Source organism: Sceloporus undulatus, chromosome 1 (assembly GCF_019175285.1).
Source record: "Sceloporus undulatus isolate JIND9_A2432 ecotype Alabama chromosome 1, SceUnd_v1.1, whole genome shotgun sequence".
Classification (NCBI taxonomy): Eukaryota; Metazoa; Chordata; class Lepidosauria; order Squamata; family Phrynosomatidae; genus Sceloporus; species Sceloporus undulatus.
This window is the reverse complement of record NC_056522.1, coordinates 73,501,964-73,520,225: the sequence shown is the minus strand read 5'-3', so window position 1 is coordinate 73,520,225 and position 18,262 is coordinate 73,501,964. Positions and strand designations below refer to the sequence as shown.

At 38.8% G+C, this 18,262-nt stretch overlaps 1 protein-coding gene across 5 annotated transcripts in view; it reads left to right on the top strand.

The window, feature by feature from the left end:
- Positions 1-18,262, top strand: part of SMOC2 (SPARC related modular calcium binding 2) — a 217,768-nt gene that overhangs the window by 126,978 nt on the left and 72,528 nt on the right. For 4 of the 5 annotated variants that reach the window (XM_042445660.1, XM_042445658.1, XM_042445659.1 and 1 more), the window contains exons 5-7: positions 1,051-1,098; positions 7,378-7,428; positions 9,764-9,838. In XM_042445660.1, the coding sequence (XP_042301594.1) occupies positions 1,051-1,098; positions 7,378-7,428; positions 9,764-9,838 (174 nt within the window). The remainder of the gene's footprint in view (positions 1-1,050; positions 1,099-7,377; positions 7,429-9,763; positions 9,839-18,262) is intronic. The other variant, XM_042445661.1, reaches the window with a different exon arrangement.

The window sequence follows — 18,262 nt, the reverse complement described above, 5'->3', positions numbered from 1 at the left end:
ACTCTGAAGATTGATTGAAAATTCTAATTGTTTGTTATCTATATGCCTTTTATATAGAGTCATGTCCACATAGTAAATATTCCCTATTGAAAAACCATTCCTGGACACCTGATCTTCTGAGTAGCTGTAATTTTCAACTAGTGTATTTCCTGACAAGATTGTTTGGGTAAATTGTACCATATTTACTATGATTGGTCCAACTTTTACCCTACTCATATTAAAATTATCTATACAACCCAGATTTAGTCAATAATTTAAAGTACAGTTGAGATTCACAGCTTCTCTGAGGCAGTCCTCACCCCCATTAGGCTGCTGTTGTCAGAGCACTGGACAATTTTGAGAGTTACAGAGTAAATCAAATGTGCTTCCTTGACAGCATGAAGATAAATGTCCCCATCCTCCACAAACTGTTTGCTGAAAAGCACCAGATGCAACACTGACATTTTTACTGCTCTCCAAGTCAAGATACCAACATTTAGGGAATGAAAATAAATTCCAGAGCCATTGAGCTCTTGGGAGATGGTGGAAATTTGGAAACAGGTGTTAAAATGTTATTGGAATGTGATGTACACAATACTGTTATTTAGTATTACCCTAAGTTGAACATTAATATCTTTGCAGCTGCATAGATTCTCTTCCACATGCTTAACACTACAAGTGTTGTAAACATGTACAGTAGGTGGTTTCTAGAATATGCGCTTTGAGATGGAAGAGTTAACACAAGCATGGATTGCTCCTTGGATATTTCCTTCTAATGGAGCTCCTCAGTTTTAGTGTATTAACATATCATGGTCAATTTATGCCTCTTCAGGTGTTGGAGTTCAGCCTCATCATTCAACACTGTGGGTTATACTGGCTAGGGCAGATAGATGCTGAAGTGCAGCAACTTCTGATGGACCACAGGATGTCCATTCCTGTATTAAAATTGCCCTGCCTAAGAAAAGACTTCACTGCTCCACCTCAGTTTGCATCTTGGTCATAGAAGTGATCTGTATTTTTCTTTTCTTTTTCTTTTTCTTTTTCATTTTTTTGTCCTCCCCCATTCATTAGGTTCTCTAAATGAGAAGCTTCCACAACGAGAAGGTACAGGAAAAACAGGTAAATATCTTATAGTGTAATATGCACTATCATCTTTAGTGACTATGAGTACAGTGGTACCCCGGGTTACGAATTTAATTCGTTCCGCGGCGCCGTTCGTAACCCGAAAGATTTCGCAACCCGAAAAAAGGCTTTCCGCTAGCGCTGGAAAGCCGCGGCTTTTAAATTTCGTGCCAAAAAGCGCCAAAACACACCGAAAAAAATTTCGTAACCCGAAAAATCTTTCGTTACCCGGAACAGTTTTTTCCAAGCTAACTGTTTCGTACCCCGGAAATTTCGTAACGCGATCAATTCGTATCCCGGGGTACCACTGTACTTGTTTTGACTTATAGGTGTCAACTGAGCCAAGAGTCAGCCCAGGCTTTTTTATTCCATGCTTAAGCCTAGAGCTTTAGGCTGTTTGTCCATAGAAATGTACATGGCTGAAGAATTAATGGTATGTCTGAGAAAACTGCTATTCTCTGGAGATGTCCCAGCACATACTGGGAAAACTGTTGTTGGTCACATTTTGACCACAATATTCCTCCCAAGGACTTAAGATGTTATCCTGCCCTACTCCCCCCCCCATTGTCCTAACAGCAACACCATGATGCAGGTTAGGCTAAGAAATAGTTAGATGGAAATAGTGCTGGTTAGGTGAGGCATTTGGCTGAGCAGGAATTTGAATCCGTGTCTCCTTATTCCAGGATAAGAACTCCACATTGTGTCTGCACCACAAGCCCGCATGGTCTCTTATCTTTTATAGCTTGTTGTTTTAACCAAGTAACTTAATTTCATTTTGAAATAAAAAGGTGAGAGGAGAGGAATCTAGTGCCACCTTTTGGACTAACCACTTTAAGACTAATTATTTGACTAACCACCAAGTTCCTTTTCTTCCTTTCTCTTTTGGAAGTAAATGGATTAACATTCTTGTGAGTTAATCTACTAGATATAAAAAATGATAGGTCCTTACTCACAAATGGATTTATTAATATTATATTTATGCAAATGTATTCTGATTTCTATTTTAAGTCATCCTAGGATTTTTTTTTAAAGGATGGGGTGCAAATGATCAAAATAAATGACATATTCAAATTCTGCAGCTTATTTCAAATAATAGCTTATAGTATCTAGCTTTGATCTGTTACCCTTGCCACAACAAAACAGCACCCCACTCCAAAAGAACAAAAACAAACAACTGCAGTCACCCCAAATGGCTTTAAAAAACAACTGGAACTGATATAATGTAATTTCTGGTCAACCAAAGTGTCAGCTATAACATGGCACTATGGCTCTCCAGAGCATCTGAAAATTGGGTTACGTGGCCCTCTTGGCTCCAGAATATACCCACACCTGCCATAGACTAATCTTTTTCTTTAATCTGTTCCCATTCTTCACATAAAATGCAGAGTCTCCATTGAATTTTTAGAATGTCCCTAACAATCCTTATCCTACTGCCTTGGACCATTCTATATGTCTTATGATTAGGTTCAAAATGTGGAGATGTAGTCAGTGCCATTATTTTACCCACTATGCTGAGGTTTTCTGCTGAGTTATTGTAATGAGTTAAACTGATGGATTGTACTCAGAGCCAAGCAGTGCTATTATTATTAATGGTATGTCCTTATAATTTTTTATGTGCCTGTGCTAACATCATTCATATGTCTGTCTGGACCAGCTTACCTCCCACTGTACTCAGTGGAATTAGTCCTAAGATTAATGGGGATGCATATTCAACTCTATTTTCTATTTAATACATTTTCCCCTCAAAATGTACAAGTTTTGATAGATAGGGAAATTATGTAACTGTCCTTGATTTATGGTCCTGTGGGAACTTTAGTCAGCATAACCATTTTATATTTTGTTCCTATGCAAAGAATCAGTAGCTGCTTCAACTGAGTAATGTGAGATGTATGTATATTACTTGAGGGCAATCCTTTATTTCATACACTTGCCAGGTAAATGTGTAGGCTCCAGGTGTCCGCAACATTCAAAAGAAACTCAATACAGGTCATAAATTTTGGGTTTTGGCACTGAATATTGCTAACATTCTGTGTGCCATCTTTAAAAGTTGCCTGGATTTTGAGGCTGAGCAGCAGTGAGTAAGTTTTATCACCTGCCTCCAGCTACACACCGTGCTTGATGTACATGGAACAAAACCAGGTGTGAAGTCGAATACGTTACAAAGAAAACTTGTACAGTTTGCTGCTAGAAGCTGAGGCCAGCTAGCTGTCAGAACCCATTTACATAAACATGGCAGAATTCCTGTTAGGTTTCAGACTGCACTACATAGATATCTTGAATAACATTTAAAGGGTGTTTTGGGATCCCAGTTCCCAACAAATGTTTTGTCAGATCAGCATGTTTTACAGTGAGAGATTTTGCAGCAATCAACCTTTTGTGCTATACATATTCTCTGTACTGGTGTAAGACCTTCAAAAAGGTACTCTGTGAAAGAGGAAGAGGGAGAGAGGCAGTATTAAGAGGGAGAGAGGCAGAAATAATACAGTTTAACATCACTGTCATGGCTCAGTGCTATGGAATTCTGGGCTCTGTAGTTTTTGAGAGATCCACTGTCAGAGAGCTGTAGTGTCACAACAAACTAAAATACCAGGATTCTATAGGACTGGGCCATGGGATTGAAGTAGTGTCAAACTGCATTATTTCTGCAGTGCAGATACAGCAATAGTTACCATTGCTTCTGCTACTGTCTTAATTTTTAAAATGTCAATATTAATCCAGTGTACATTCTTCTCGTTGATGATTCACCAAGAGGGGTTCCATCTTTGTACATCCCATGCTTGTTTACTGTTTGTCGATGACAGTATCCCATGAAAATATCAGTGTCAATGGGATGACAACTGCACTCTCAGGTTTAGTATGAACTTTAAAGGGGCTATCCACACTTTTGACTGTACATTGGAGATACGATTTATTACTTTAAGGGAGCTGTCCTAAGTGCCGAACCTGTACAGGAGATAGGACTTAGTATTCCATTAATGTTTAGAATAAAACCAAAAGTGGATTTGCTGCCCCACTGACATGGAAGCCACCAAAAGTAACTGTTATCTATTGTCTTTTTACCTCATTTTTATCTTACTTATTTAAATGTTTACATCCCTCCCAAATCATAAGATATCAGACTTGATTTATTTATTAAAGTATTTATAACCTGCCCTATAGCATTAGATCGTATTCCAAAATAGGACTCCGAGCAGTTAGATATGGACAATGTAACACATTTCATAAAAGTATATGCATGGCTGAACAATGGCATAAAACAGAGGTGTGGAATATACGGCCCTCTGGATTGAATTAGCCTGGAGTTCCCATCAACTTGCACCAACACAGTAAATGGTGAAGTATGATGGAAGTTGCAGTCCAGTGATATCTGGAGGGCCACACTTTCCCCATCCTAGGCTTCAGAGTTGGCAATGGCAGTATCAATTTTATGGGGTATACAGAAAGTACATGGCAAGGCAGTTAATAGAGACAATAATGAATAATGGTAGATCTTTGAGCTGATCATCCAACTCAGGATTAGAAGCCAACTAAATTCCGTCTGAAAGTGGACTGAATAGTCACATGATGATGATGATGATGATGATGATGATGATGATGATTGAGTCTCCTTTATCCAGAATTACAAAATCGAAACTATTCTAAGAACCAAAACTTGTTAATGAGTATCTAAGATAGTGGCACCTTTGTTTTCTTATAGTTCAATGTACACAAACTTTGTTTTATACACAAAGTTATTAAAATATTGTATAAAACTACTTTCAGATAATGTATATAAAATGTATATGAAACACAAATGAATTTAATGTTTAGACATGGGTCTCTTCTCCAAGATATCTCATTATATATGCAAATTGTGCATGTATGAAAATATAGATATTCAAAAATCCAAAACACTTATGGTCCTAAACTTTTCAGATTAGGGGACTCAGTGTGTACTCTTAAAAGTCATACAATCTCTGATTGGCATTCATCCTTGTGAAACTTTTGAAGTTTAACTGGCAGATATTTCCTGGCAACCAGATTTCAAGGTTTATGCCAGTAACTCAGTAATATATCTAAATATATTGAATCAGCAATATAATACATGGTTTATGAATCTGTATGTATATTGTAAAAAGCCTTGTGGCACCCTTTTAGAAGACTGGTACAAACAAAGCAGGGTATCTGTTTCAACAAATCCTAATGAATTTTTCATCAGCACAGCCACTATATGAAAAAATAAGTAGAGCAGCTATCCTCTTTCCAAAATGTTTTGCCATTTTCTTGTCAGATTCGTTTTTTCTTTCTCTTCTGCCAGTTATTGTGCAGCTGTACATCTTAATTTTTGTTAAAATAAAGGGAATTTTATAAAACCTTGCTTTAACATAAGGGAAAAAAAGATACTGTCACCATAAATGTATCATTTGTACCACAGTGAGTATTTTTGTAATTTAAACATACATAATATGCTAGGCAGATAGTGCTAGCTATCAGTTTAAGTAATGGGAGTGGAACTTAAGAGGCCCCATTTCCTTTAGAGGTTAGCTAAGGAATCAACAAGTTGGGTTGACACAGATGGACTACAGTATTGCCACACCTTCTTTGAATCTTCTCTGGCAACAGTCAACAGTGATCATTTAGCAGTGTGCAATATTTTTGTGTAGTATAGGGTACAAAGAGGCCTTTACCATAGCAGGTCTGGTTAATTTTTTTGCACTTCTACAGGCACTGTGACCATCACTGAGCCAGATGCATTGGTAGAGTCCCATTGTATAGAGAACAGAGTCATTGGTAATGTCAGCATTCTTAGAATTCCCTGTTTTCTGTGGCTCAGCAAAGAGGCAAGCCAGACTGCCAGTTTTAGCTGTCTCACTAAGCAAACTATACATTGGCGCATTACAGACGGGCCCAAGAGGTTTTGTCGTCACGCCATGATTACACGCGAGGGGCGGCGCTTCCTGACGCGCCTTGCCCCTCGCGCGTAATGAGTGCGTTAAAATGGCGGCACCCTATACAGATGGGTGCCGCCATTTTGACGTTGCGGACATGCAGCATCCTGACGTCATGCCCCGGAAGAGACGCTGCGAGTGCATGCATTGGCACTTGCAGCGTCTCTTCTGGGTTGCCAGAAGGAGTGCGATTTTCGCGGTACTTTTTTGCAGCGCGGAGGAGTCGCGTGGCTTGGCTGCTGCAACTCCTCCACGCTGCAACCGGCAGCAGTTTGTAACGGGCCATTGTACGCTTGTGGCTTGATTAGCTGTTTGTTCTTGAGAGGGAAGCCAGTATGTTTACTGTTGCATCTGACCATATATAGCAGACAAATATACAGAACAGACTGGTCCCATTTACCAACAGAGTATAACTATTATTGCTACAGTTTTGTGAGCCACTACATAACATAACAGCAATTACAATTTAAACAATGGCCTTTTTTTAAAGACTCAGAGTCCCACTTGAATCTCAATTTGGAAAAAAAAAATCTTTTGCATGTTATTTTTTTTTTTTTATTCTTTCTTTTTCTCCTTTCATCTCTTCTCTACACCCCTTCCTCTCTCTGTTTGTTTCTCCTTCATTCTTTATTCTTCTCCTCTGCATACAGTTTTTCTGGACACAACCCAGCTTAGCTCGGGTTGCAGTCTAGTAGTGATCCAGCCATTAAAGAGCAATGTTTTAGAAAATATAGGCAGACATATTAGCAATGCAACATTACACTTGGTTACCATTCAGTTTTTCAGGTGGTTTCTTGTGTTACTTTTTCTTTTCTTGGTACAGATAGTTAAGTGGTATACAATACAAGCAGATTAGATGTTTGATAAATGCTGCATATATGTTCAAATTGTTACTTTCCCTTTTAATACATGAAGAAATGTCACCTCCAACTTGTATTATCAGTGATCATTTAACAAAAAAATTAAATTAACGGGAGCTGGCTGCCATTTTTTAAAAATGAAAATTTTACCATGGATTCAGTGCAGCAGATGCTAAAACAAAACAGAACAGAACAGCTGTTGTCACATGATTGGGCCCATAGTCCCCTTGACCCACTTGGTCTGGAAACATACATAAACTTTGACCTCTTCTTTCCTGTGGAAGTGTACAGTTTGTTCACCATCACATGAGTGGAAAAATATCAATTAAATTTATTACATTTATATTATGGCATATTGTGACAGGAATATTATTTATTTACTCTCTGAGGCCATGTACAAATCAATAATCTCAGTTATGTATGTTCATTTATTTAGTTTACTCTCATAATTGTAGTCTCCTTGCAAATCTTTTCCATTCTGAATTCAGATGATGCCTCAGTTCCTGCACTGGAGACTCAGCCCCAAGGGGATGAAGAAGGTGAGCATTTCTAGAAATGGCAGAGGAAGGTGATGGAAGTATGTCTTGTATGCTGTATAGGTAATACTGTATGTCCACAAAATGACATTATAGAATAGCTAAGCCCACCTGTTTTGGTGAAAAACAGAGGTCATTCAGACTGGCAGCTTGGAGTGGCCTGTGGCTGCTCTAGCGCTGGTCAGCCCCAATTGGTATGGGTCCGCATGGGTCCGGTCCTGATCTGGGCCACCACTGCAGTCTCCAACCCGACCATCATCAGGAGAGAATTTTCAATGCTCTTTTTTGTGCCAACTCTTCCAGGTGGAGTGCTCTTGGTGCGCTCTCCATGTGGCTTATGGCCACTTTGGGGGCATGCATCATGTGCATGCCCTTTCCTGCCCATCTGTTTTGGGCCATAGTCTCAGAAAGAAACAGTCTTCTACTGCAAGTCAGTATTGCACTTTGATAATAATAGCTTTCTGTAGTTGAGAAAGTGCCTAATCCATGACATCATGGTCTTTCAGGTGCTACAAAAATCTTTTATGGTTTTTCTAAACTGACTAGACTTACACCTCAGTATTTGGTTTGCATCCTACTATTCCTCCAAGCAGCTGAAGGTGGTGCAAGTGGCTTCTCCCATACCCTTTATAATAATGACAAAGAAAGTGACTGACCCAAAGTCAGCCAGTGAGTTTCATGGCTTAATGTGGAATAGAACCTGGATCTGATAGTGCTTTAATGTCATGTTTCACTGTTGTGGAATTCTAGGTTCTGTAATTTTGTAAGATATTTTATCTTCTCTGTCAGCAAGCTCTGGTGCCACAAGAAACTACAAATCCCAGGATTCCATAGCATGGAGCCAAGACAGTTAAAGTGGTGTCAAACTGCAGTGTGGCAGTAACTGGAGAAAAGAATAATTAGTGCATTCTAGACGTGCAGAACTGTCATATTCATACTGTTGAGGCTCCATCTCCCAAAGTCACATGAGATACTAAGGGAAATGAGCCAACTTTTAGATGTAGGTTTGTCTTCCATTTAGTTTAGCCCTTGGAAAACCCGTGAAGACTAAAGTATGCTAGCCACCATTGCACAAAGTTACTTCCATATGTAATGTCTCAAGTGTTGACTCTACATCTAAATGCTGAAAATCCAGACTATTATCTGGTGTGAAATACTGTATTTGGATTGTATTGTCCCAGTGTCTTTCTAGCTTGACTGGTGAACAGTTGATTTCAAGGCTCAGTTCAAAGTCCAGGTCTTAATTTTGAGAACTCTCAGTGGTGTGGGACCACCACCTTCCATGTATACTTGCTGCACTCTCAAAAGAGGTGCAACAAGGGAAGACAAGGCTTTTTCAGCTATTGTGGAACACTTTCTTTAGAGAAGCCCAGTTGGCTGATTCACTTCTTGCCTTTCAACATTGACTTGATGTTTTTATTACATAAAAATAGTTGCAAACAACAAACAAAACAAAACAATCTCCACACCGCACTCTTGGGTTTTAAAGAAAGTGTTTTGGGTTGGCTTAATGCTGAGGATTTTAGTTCTGTGTTTGATGACTAATTTAATTTAATATTGGGAGCCATATCAATGCTCTTTTCTTATAAAGCTGGGATATAAGTGTTATAGTAGGTAGATAGCTTGAATATTAAGGAGCTACATAGGCAGAGTGACAGACAGAAACACTCCATTACCAGTTTTTCTTGGTGTTGTTATCTTAATAATATGAATACAACCAACAGAGTTTTATTTTTGTCTAAGGTTGCAGTCCTAAGTGTTTGCCAATGAGACCTGTGGAACACCCAGGGATTTATCCACTGTGAATGCACATAGGATTATGCTTTAGTAGACACTAACACTTGGTAGCTTTGATAGCATCTTTTTGAACATTATCATTATTGTTTCAACTGTCACAGCTTGGATCCTGGTGACCTAGTAATGTTTAACTGGTGAGCCCTGATTCAGTGTTTGGGAACTGCTAATACTTCTGAAATCCACAGTGAGGCTCATCCGGTGCAGTCTCAGCCAAGTGTACTAAATGACTCAGCAAGCGATTTTACAGAATTATTTACACTATATAATCAGTACATTCCTGAAATTTGTGCCAGGAAGTTTGGGTGTGGATTTCATAATTTGTTTTTAGTGTGGTATAGGCCCATTTAATGTCAACAAGGTTTCTCTTTGTTATAAGCACTGTGCCAGGTCTTCAAATGTTCTTATCTCTCAGTTACACTTGTTCCTCAATAAGAAATCAATCTTGCCATATTTAGTGACCTCATGTTTTTATTACATAAAAATAGTTTGTTATCAGTTATATTTTCCATTGGAATGATCTACTTTTTTCTTAATTTTGTAGATATAGCTTCTCGTTACCCTACATTATGGACTGAGCAAGTAAAAAGCAGGCAGAATAAGACCAATAAAAATTCTGGTAAGATTTATGATAATGATAATTACTTTCAAGCATTTAATAAAGTTAAATAAGAAGAGTCTTAGCTAACAGGCAGTTGAATTTTAAGTATCACCTACCTTTTACACTCCTATAATGTCAATCTAAACCTTATAACAAATTATAATAACTTTACATGCATCTCATTTTCCCTGCATCCCTCATATCCATAAGATGCTAAATAATTCCATGACAGTGCATGAAGCATGGTTGGTTGTATTGAGAGATGTAGTTTTCCTAAGCTCTCAATTTTCCCATGGTTTTTTGGGCTTTTCTCCCTTGCATGTTTATTACAAGCATCTTGCAGGTCTAATCTGCACATCAGAAATAATGCAGTTTGACACTGCTTTAACTGCCATGACCCAATCTATGGAATTATCGGATTTGTAGTTTTGTGCGATATTTAGCCTTCTCTATCAGAGAGCTCCACTGCCACAATAAACTACACATACCAGAATTCCTTAGCACTGAAATATGGCAGTTAAAGTGGTATCTAAGCAGTGGTGAGAAAAAGAAAGAAAAGACATAGACTACTCTCTCTATTATGTCATTGTTCCCATGATGATTGTTTTCTAGATAAGCATGAGGAAAAGAAGAATTGTTTCTGAGATGTGGGAGCCTGATGTGAGGAATTTGGGGGATGCAATGGAGGAAAGGGTAGGAATTTACCTCCATGTTAAATTTTAGTTCAAGGAGAATTTGTTTTGAGGTTATCTTTTGGGAGTCCCTGTAGATATTGTTTTTGGGTAGTCAAACTGTTGTCCAAGGACTGCATGTGGCTCCAAGGATGTTTTTGCAGTCTGTAACATTTGCAGACTAACTTCTTTTCTGAAAAGAAGGAGGGAGGGAATTGCATCTATTGGAAGCCTCCAGGCATGGCAATTTGTCCTTTAAGTAAGTCATAGTACTGTTTAGGAAATACCTGTTTTCCAAAATCAGAAGTGGACTTCCCAATTTCTTTGAAGAAATTCAACCATGTGGCCACTGGAATGCCCCACAAATAGAAGAATGATCCTGTGGATGCCACAGTTGTCCATCTTTGTTATGTGTGGAAATGGCCACGAGAGATTACATTTCAGTTGCATCTCTAAAATTAGGCAGCCACTGGTAAGGAAACGTGATGGATGCACAGGTTAGAGAAAGTCTACAGGCACTGAGTGAAAGCTGATGACTAAAAGTCTGTATGCACCTGCTAGTGAGACCTGTGCAATGAGAGCATGCAACTTGTCTCATTTAAAAAATGTCAGGTTGCATTGTTATCAGCACTGACACTGGGTGCTTTTAGCCAGCTGACAATTGCACACCTTTACATCACTGACTCTGTCCTCCCCCACCTCCCCACTCCACCATTGCTTCATATCAACTGCTGGTAAGAATATGATGACACTTTCTTTTGGTCATTACTTGATAGGCTCCCTGCTTTCATTTTATTTTTTTATATTTTTTCCAGCTGGTCTCTGCTGTATAAAATTAATATGGGAGAATTGACACAAATGTATTCTGTAGCTTTAATGAACCATTTGGTGTGGGATAACTCTGTGTATTCTCAATTTCTGTTATCAGCAAGCAGTCAGAAAGAGAGTCCAAAATACTATTTTAACAGCAATTAATTGATGTATTGGGAATTTAGATTGTCATTTCTCTGTCTGATATGTAAGGGAACACAAGATTCTTAGGAGAGTAAAACAAAACAAAACAACACCTAGAAATCCTTCAATTTAAGTGGTATTTATTTCATCTTTATTACAGTGGAGACCAGTTAGGGCCAAAGCTAAGGAGTTATTGTGCTTGGAACCAAATTTAGCTATTCAAAATGCTCACATGTAAAAATATGAGAGACCACAATGAAAACAGAAAAACAAACAATTCATCTACTCTGGTGTTGTACTTAATGGACCATAAAATTCAGACTAATGGCCCATTTCTATAAACAGAGCAACTACTAGGATTAGGCAGGAAGTCCCAGTGCCTGTCCGAGGCAGAAGTGATGGATTTGAATCAGCCAGTGTTGGGACATTTTTTCTCACCTTTTTGCTGATATAACCATTGTATGGGGACTTCCCCAGTGGTAAAATTAAAAGTATTGGGAGATTGGGAGAGCTGAAAAGAAGTGAAGGAAATGAAGAAAAATCTCCATTGTCAGAAAAAGAAGAAAGTAACTCTAAGGTACTCAGGGAAGTACAGTAATGTATTAGCTCCAACAGGATTTGACAGGTAACTATTTTCAACTGTGCTATGAGTATTCATTTGAAACATGGGTTACAGAAATCTGTTTTACTTGTGGCTCTAGAAGCAACTGTATGATTTCACATTTAGCAAGAATGAATGCAAACCACATCTTGTTAGAATGGAAAAAGGCACAACATTGTTGCTTATGGCAGAATAGGTTTAGCCCACAGGATGAATCCCAGTTCAGGAATTGGTTGACCTAGCTGTTGGCCAATGGGAGAAGCAGCTTATATGAGCCAGGAGTGGACTTAAATGAATCCTTCACTTGCTCCCAGACAGCCAGGCTGCTTCTGATTGTTTGGCCTTTCTGTTCCATATTAGAGCCCTGGAGAACTGTATGGGCTTCTGGGAAAGAGAAACAGCCCCAGCAGCTGGGCTACAGTGGGTACTTCGTATCCACTGGGATTTGGTTCCAGAACACCCCCATGGATACCAAAATCTATGGATGCTCAAGTCCCATTATATCCAGTGGGATAGTAAAATGGTGTTCCTTATAGAAAATGGCAAAATCAAGGATTGCTTTTTGGATTTTAAAAAACATTTTCAAGCCATAAATGGCTGACTCAGTGGAATGCAGAATCTGCGGACAAGGAGGGCCTTCTCCCCCCCCCCACCGCCCCCTCTCTCTGTCATCAATAACACTGCAATTGTCAATTTGAAGACTGGTCAGCCAGGCCAGGAATGATTGTTTTGCTGTTGTACCCAAGTGGACTATCTCCAGTCTCTAATGCAGGTGTGACCAATTGTAGTGGCTTTAGTGGCAATTTTATTATTTTCTGGGTGGGAAGCATAGATGCCAAAAATACAAAGAAAAAAAGATCCCAAAGCAGAGGTGACCAATAGCCATGAGAATCAAAAGAGATTTTTGCTGTGAAGACTAAGGATAATATGAAGTTGATCATAGCTATCTAAGGTGGGATACAGACTGCCCAAAAAGGGTGGTCTATCCGCACCTTGTTTTGCTGCATGAAGGAGCCACAGCAGACAAGCTGCGCGGCTCCCTCGCGCAGCAAAAAGTACCCGCAAAAAGCAGATTCTTATTGTGGCGTGATTATGATGCCCCAGCATGCCAATGTCGCGGTGTCATAATGGTGCCACGATGTGTGGATGCTAAGTGTCCATCATGTCAAAATGGCAGCACCCATCTGTACAGGACGCCACCATTTTGATGCCCTCATCACTTGCAAGGGGCGAGGGGTGTCTGGAAGCACCGCCCCTTGCACATAACGACAGCACCCCATGACACCCATCTGTACAGCGCCTTAGATTCAAAATGGATCAGAGATTACAAGATTTTGATACAGAAGAGAAAGAGACTGACAAAGGCGGGTTACAAACCGCCTTTAGGGATGTCCTGAGGACGTCCCAGTTTGAAAAAGGGGCATCTCTTCTAGATTCCCCTTACCCTATCATAGACTCAGTCCGTACAAAATGGCGGTGCCCTGTTCATACGGGCACCGCCATTTTGACGTAGTGGACGCTCTGCGTCCACACGTGGCGCACCGGAAGTGATGCCGTGAGTGCGTCCTTTGGCACTCGCGGCGCCTCTTCCGGGGCCTGAGAAGGAGCGTGATTTCCGCGCTCCTTCTCTGCAGCGTCCGGGAGCTGCGTCATTTAAAGGCTGCGGTTCCCGGACGCTGCTAGCGGAGGCAGAGCCAGACCGCTGCTTCTAAGTGGTCTGTAACGCACCAAAGCATTGTTAGGAAAATCTAAACATAAAACTGCAAATTATACATCATTATACGAGACTTAGGAAAAAGTAGTGAATGACTTCATGATCTAATGGGCATAAAATACTGGACATGCACAAGCTTTAGAACAAGGGGAAAATTTGTGGAAAAGAACACAGAAATTTATGTTATGTCAAGATTTGAAAGCAAATTTTATGAAGATGTTACCTCAGTGGCACCCATCATCTCAAAAAACTCAATAAAATGTGTAAACAGTAGAAAACAAATTCTGTAAGTGTAATAAAAATACAGGCTCTTTCTTCCATATGTGGTGGACTTGTCCAAAAGCCTGGGAAATTTGGTCCAAAATACATATAGTAATTAATTAGATAGTAAGAATCACCTGTTGGATGAGTGCTGAATTATATCTTCTAAACATGACACATGTTAAGTAAAAATGATGTAAGTCAGTACTGGAGGATAGTGTATGTCATCATACCTACCCATATTCTTTATGCTAAGAAATGGAAAGAAAAAGAGATATCGACAATAGATAATTGGCTGATAAAATTAGGAAACATGCTACAAGTGAAAACTTTTTTATATTTTGATGTTAAACTATTGGGAATGAGAGGCTGCAATCTATTAAAATGATTAATTACCATCCTGGAACCCTCTAAATTTCATGCTTTTGTGGGACAGAAAAAGGAGAATTCTGGAGGGGCTGAGAGCTCTAAAAACAAGCTAAGAGTCCATATGTCACTCCAGAACCACATTTTGCTGTAATAGATTTGCTTATTGCCACCTCAAGTCATGTCTCATATTAGCAAGAAATGTTCCCCATGTGCTTTGTATCCCATGTGAAAGGTATGGGGTTTGGAGACATTGGGGGCATGGAAAGAATCTGCAGCTTTTTTTCAGTTAACACCCCTTCTTTTATTCTTGGTGAGACAAATGCATTCATTTCTATTGTACAGAATATGGGGAAACTGCAGTGGCCACATCAGACTTTCAGACAGTACCATTTTAAATAAACAGTGTGCTAAACTGTAATCCTAAAAGGTACCTAATTGAGGTGTAGGCCACACTGTGCTTAGCATGGCTTACCCCCAGTTAAGTAGCAAAAGGAATGCAACTAGAGAATGTAATGCTACACCACTTATTATTGAACTCAATGAGATTTAGTTCTAAGTAGATATGTATAGGCTGCACTGTAATTCTCTTTTATTTGGCTTACTGAATGAATAAAAGAGAGTACCTCATGCCATCCTGGCTAAGTATACAAGGCAACTGTTTCTGAATGCTCTCATTTGTTTTGTTTTGTTTTATTCTAGACCTTACAGTGGTAAAATAAATTATGTGCTCTTTCTGTCTCCTCTGTTTGCCTTTTCTAAGTAGATAGATAAGCCTTTCCAGACCTCCCTAGAGCTCTTATATATTAAATTGCTTCCTACATGGTAGTCCAGGGAAGTATATGTATTGTGGTATTTGCCATATCTTCTAAAAAATCCCATTTTATGAGCATTTTCATTTATCTTTTAATTTTACATATTAGTTCAAAATACTCATAAGCTCTGGCTTCTGGTATCTCCAGCCTCTGACTCCCTACCAGAATGAAGACCCTCCCACCTTAAAACATTTTAAAAAGTGTTCTGTTTAACATCCAAGAGATACCATTTGTGTTCAGGATGTTCCACTATTTTATGGAACCCACCACAGTGGAAACATTTCCCTGCTTTCTTGCAAGGCTAGTCATGTTCTTTTATAGCATATATTAATTTAATGCCTAAAGATAGTATCTTCACAGAACTATTTTTAATTTCATTTATATGACTTCTCTGCAATTCCTAAATGAAACAACTGTAATTTCCAATTTTCATATGTAAACTCCTCTGGCTCACCATAATTTATTATAGCAGCAGGTTAAACATCTTGGAGAGCATCATATATCTGACACAAATCAGAGAAGAAGCTTGCTTTTCTTAAAAAATATTCACAATAGCACCCAATAGTGTTAGTAGGAGCCTGTGTGGTGTAATAGTTTGAGTGTTGGACTAGGACTCTGAGACATTAGGATTCAAATTCTCACTCAGCCATGGAGAGGCCCATTGAGTAACCTTGGGCAAGCCACACTCTCTCAGCCACAGAGGAAGGCAATAGCAGGCCCCCCTCTCTACAAATCCATCCAGGAAAACCAAATGATGGGTTCACCTTAGGGTTTCTGTAAGTCACATGTCAATCAGTGAAATAGCATCCAGTAGCCCAGGGCGACAAATCTATCCTTCTAGATATCACTGGTTGAGCAAACCACCTTCTCCACAACTCCAGTGTTTAGTGGTTACCCAGCTTTTGCATGTTTTCCCCAATTTTAAAAGGCTGAAATTTCTCCTATGGCTTAATTACTCCCTGAGATTTTCTCTGAGGTTCCATCCAGACTTGTTCTGAAAGAGATTCTCCACCTTTGTGCTAGCTGAATGGATTTGTCATACATAGCTCAGAGTTTCACACAATCTGCTCTGTAGGGCTGGGGAAACCTCTGAAACACATGGGGTGTGGGACTGACAAAGAAGACTTGAAGAGGCAAGAGGGAGAATGGAAATTCAAGTATCCTGTTGTATGAGAAGTTAATTTTTTAAAAAAAGGTTGGGTGTAGTTCCTTAGTGACACGTGTTGTAAAAATGTAAACATATCCAAACAAAATAATTTGCCTTATTGAAAAAAAATAAGAGCTCTCATTTGGAAGAAAATCTTACCTCTGCCTCAAGTTTAGTTTTCTTCAATGAAACACTCTTACTTTACAATGTATCATCAGACTAGAATCATCTGAAGAGGCTGCTATTTAAGATGGATTCTTGAATCCCTCATTTGGGTGCAAACATATATACACTTACTTGGAGGAAAGTCATGCTGAAATGGATAGGGCCTACTTTGAACTAGATATGTATAGAATTGGACAGTAAGTAAACTGGTAGTGTGAACAAGTGTAAGTTGCAAAAACATTCTTACAGAGCTTGGAAAACTTACTTTATGGACCACAGTTTCCAGAATGGACTTCTTTTTGGACTACAACTCCTGCTGGAGATTCCTACTAGGAGATTCTGGGAACTGTAGCCCAAACAGAAATTTTTCCAAGCTCTGGCCTAGCTGTAGGGAAGCAGAGAAGCAGGAAAGTGCAGAGCTAATATTAACTTGTTGAATAATCCAATCTTGTTTGTTTGAAAGTTAACAGGGATAGATGATGCTCATTCAAGTAATCACACATCCTATTGTCTTTAAAAAATAGTTCAATAAAGCAGCCACCATGAAGTCTTAAAGAGGACTGCACAACAGTTCATGTGGTTGATTTTTTATGTTAGTAGTAGCATTCTGCTGAGATGTATATCCTTGGACCTCTAGTCATGAGATAGGTAGGACAGGTATGAATGGAGGAGAAACTCATGCTGTTATTTGGACTTGGGTCCCCAGAAATTGTCCATAGATAGTAATATAATAGCTAATATTTGCTTTCCTTATTTTTAACATCATCATAATGTAATGCACTCTGCTGGAAGAAGTATCTACTCGTTCTGATCACATTGTCTTTGAATGGCCTTTTTTAAACCATGCCTTGAAATATTATCCAGCATGTTTTTGTTTGTCTACTTGTTTGTTTTACACTACTGTAGTGATTTCCAAGGGACCATACTATTGCTTGGAAACTTATCAGGATTTCTTTCATGAAAAGATTGCTAATGGTAGACAGGTTGTAGCAAACATGAGCTGTTCACCATTACTAGCCTTTTCTTCACAATGACTCTGTGGTAGTGGCTGGTATGTGTGTTTGAGTAGGGATGGGAGGGGGGTGCATGCACATACATGCATCCATGTCTTTCATAAGCAAACTTATGGGTGTGAACATTCCCATAAAGTAAAAAATTGATCTTTCCAGCTTTACTTGGCTTTACTGACATTCTCCAAGCTTTGGTCCCTGTAAACTCTAAAATAATTTCCAGACCTTTATGGACCTGCTTGACATTGTTTCAGCTTCATACCAGTAATAGAATAATTCACCTCATTCAAACAAGAGCAGTAATGTATTCTCTGCCTGCATTATTTCCTAGCTGTTTGATGAAGATATTTAAAAGATGAGTATGTTGGCACTCAAATATTCTCTACAAAAATGTAGCCAAGTAATTCATATAAGAAGGAAATAAGTTATTCGCATATCGGATCTGTAGGGACTAAAACTTGTTTTAAGGGGGGGGTACTATGTATATATGGATATATTTTAGTCTGTTGTGCACCACTTTGATTGCTTGGCAAAAAGCAGGATAAAAATTAAAAAAAAAATGTTATATATTATATTATATTATATTATATTATATTATATTATTATATTATATTATAAAAGCTAACTGTCTCCAAATGCATCTCCAAACTATTGGTATGTGGCTGAGTAAAGCCTAGTATAGTAAGAATCTCTTATACAAAATGCATTAGTGTTACTTGCAATACAATTTTATGTGCA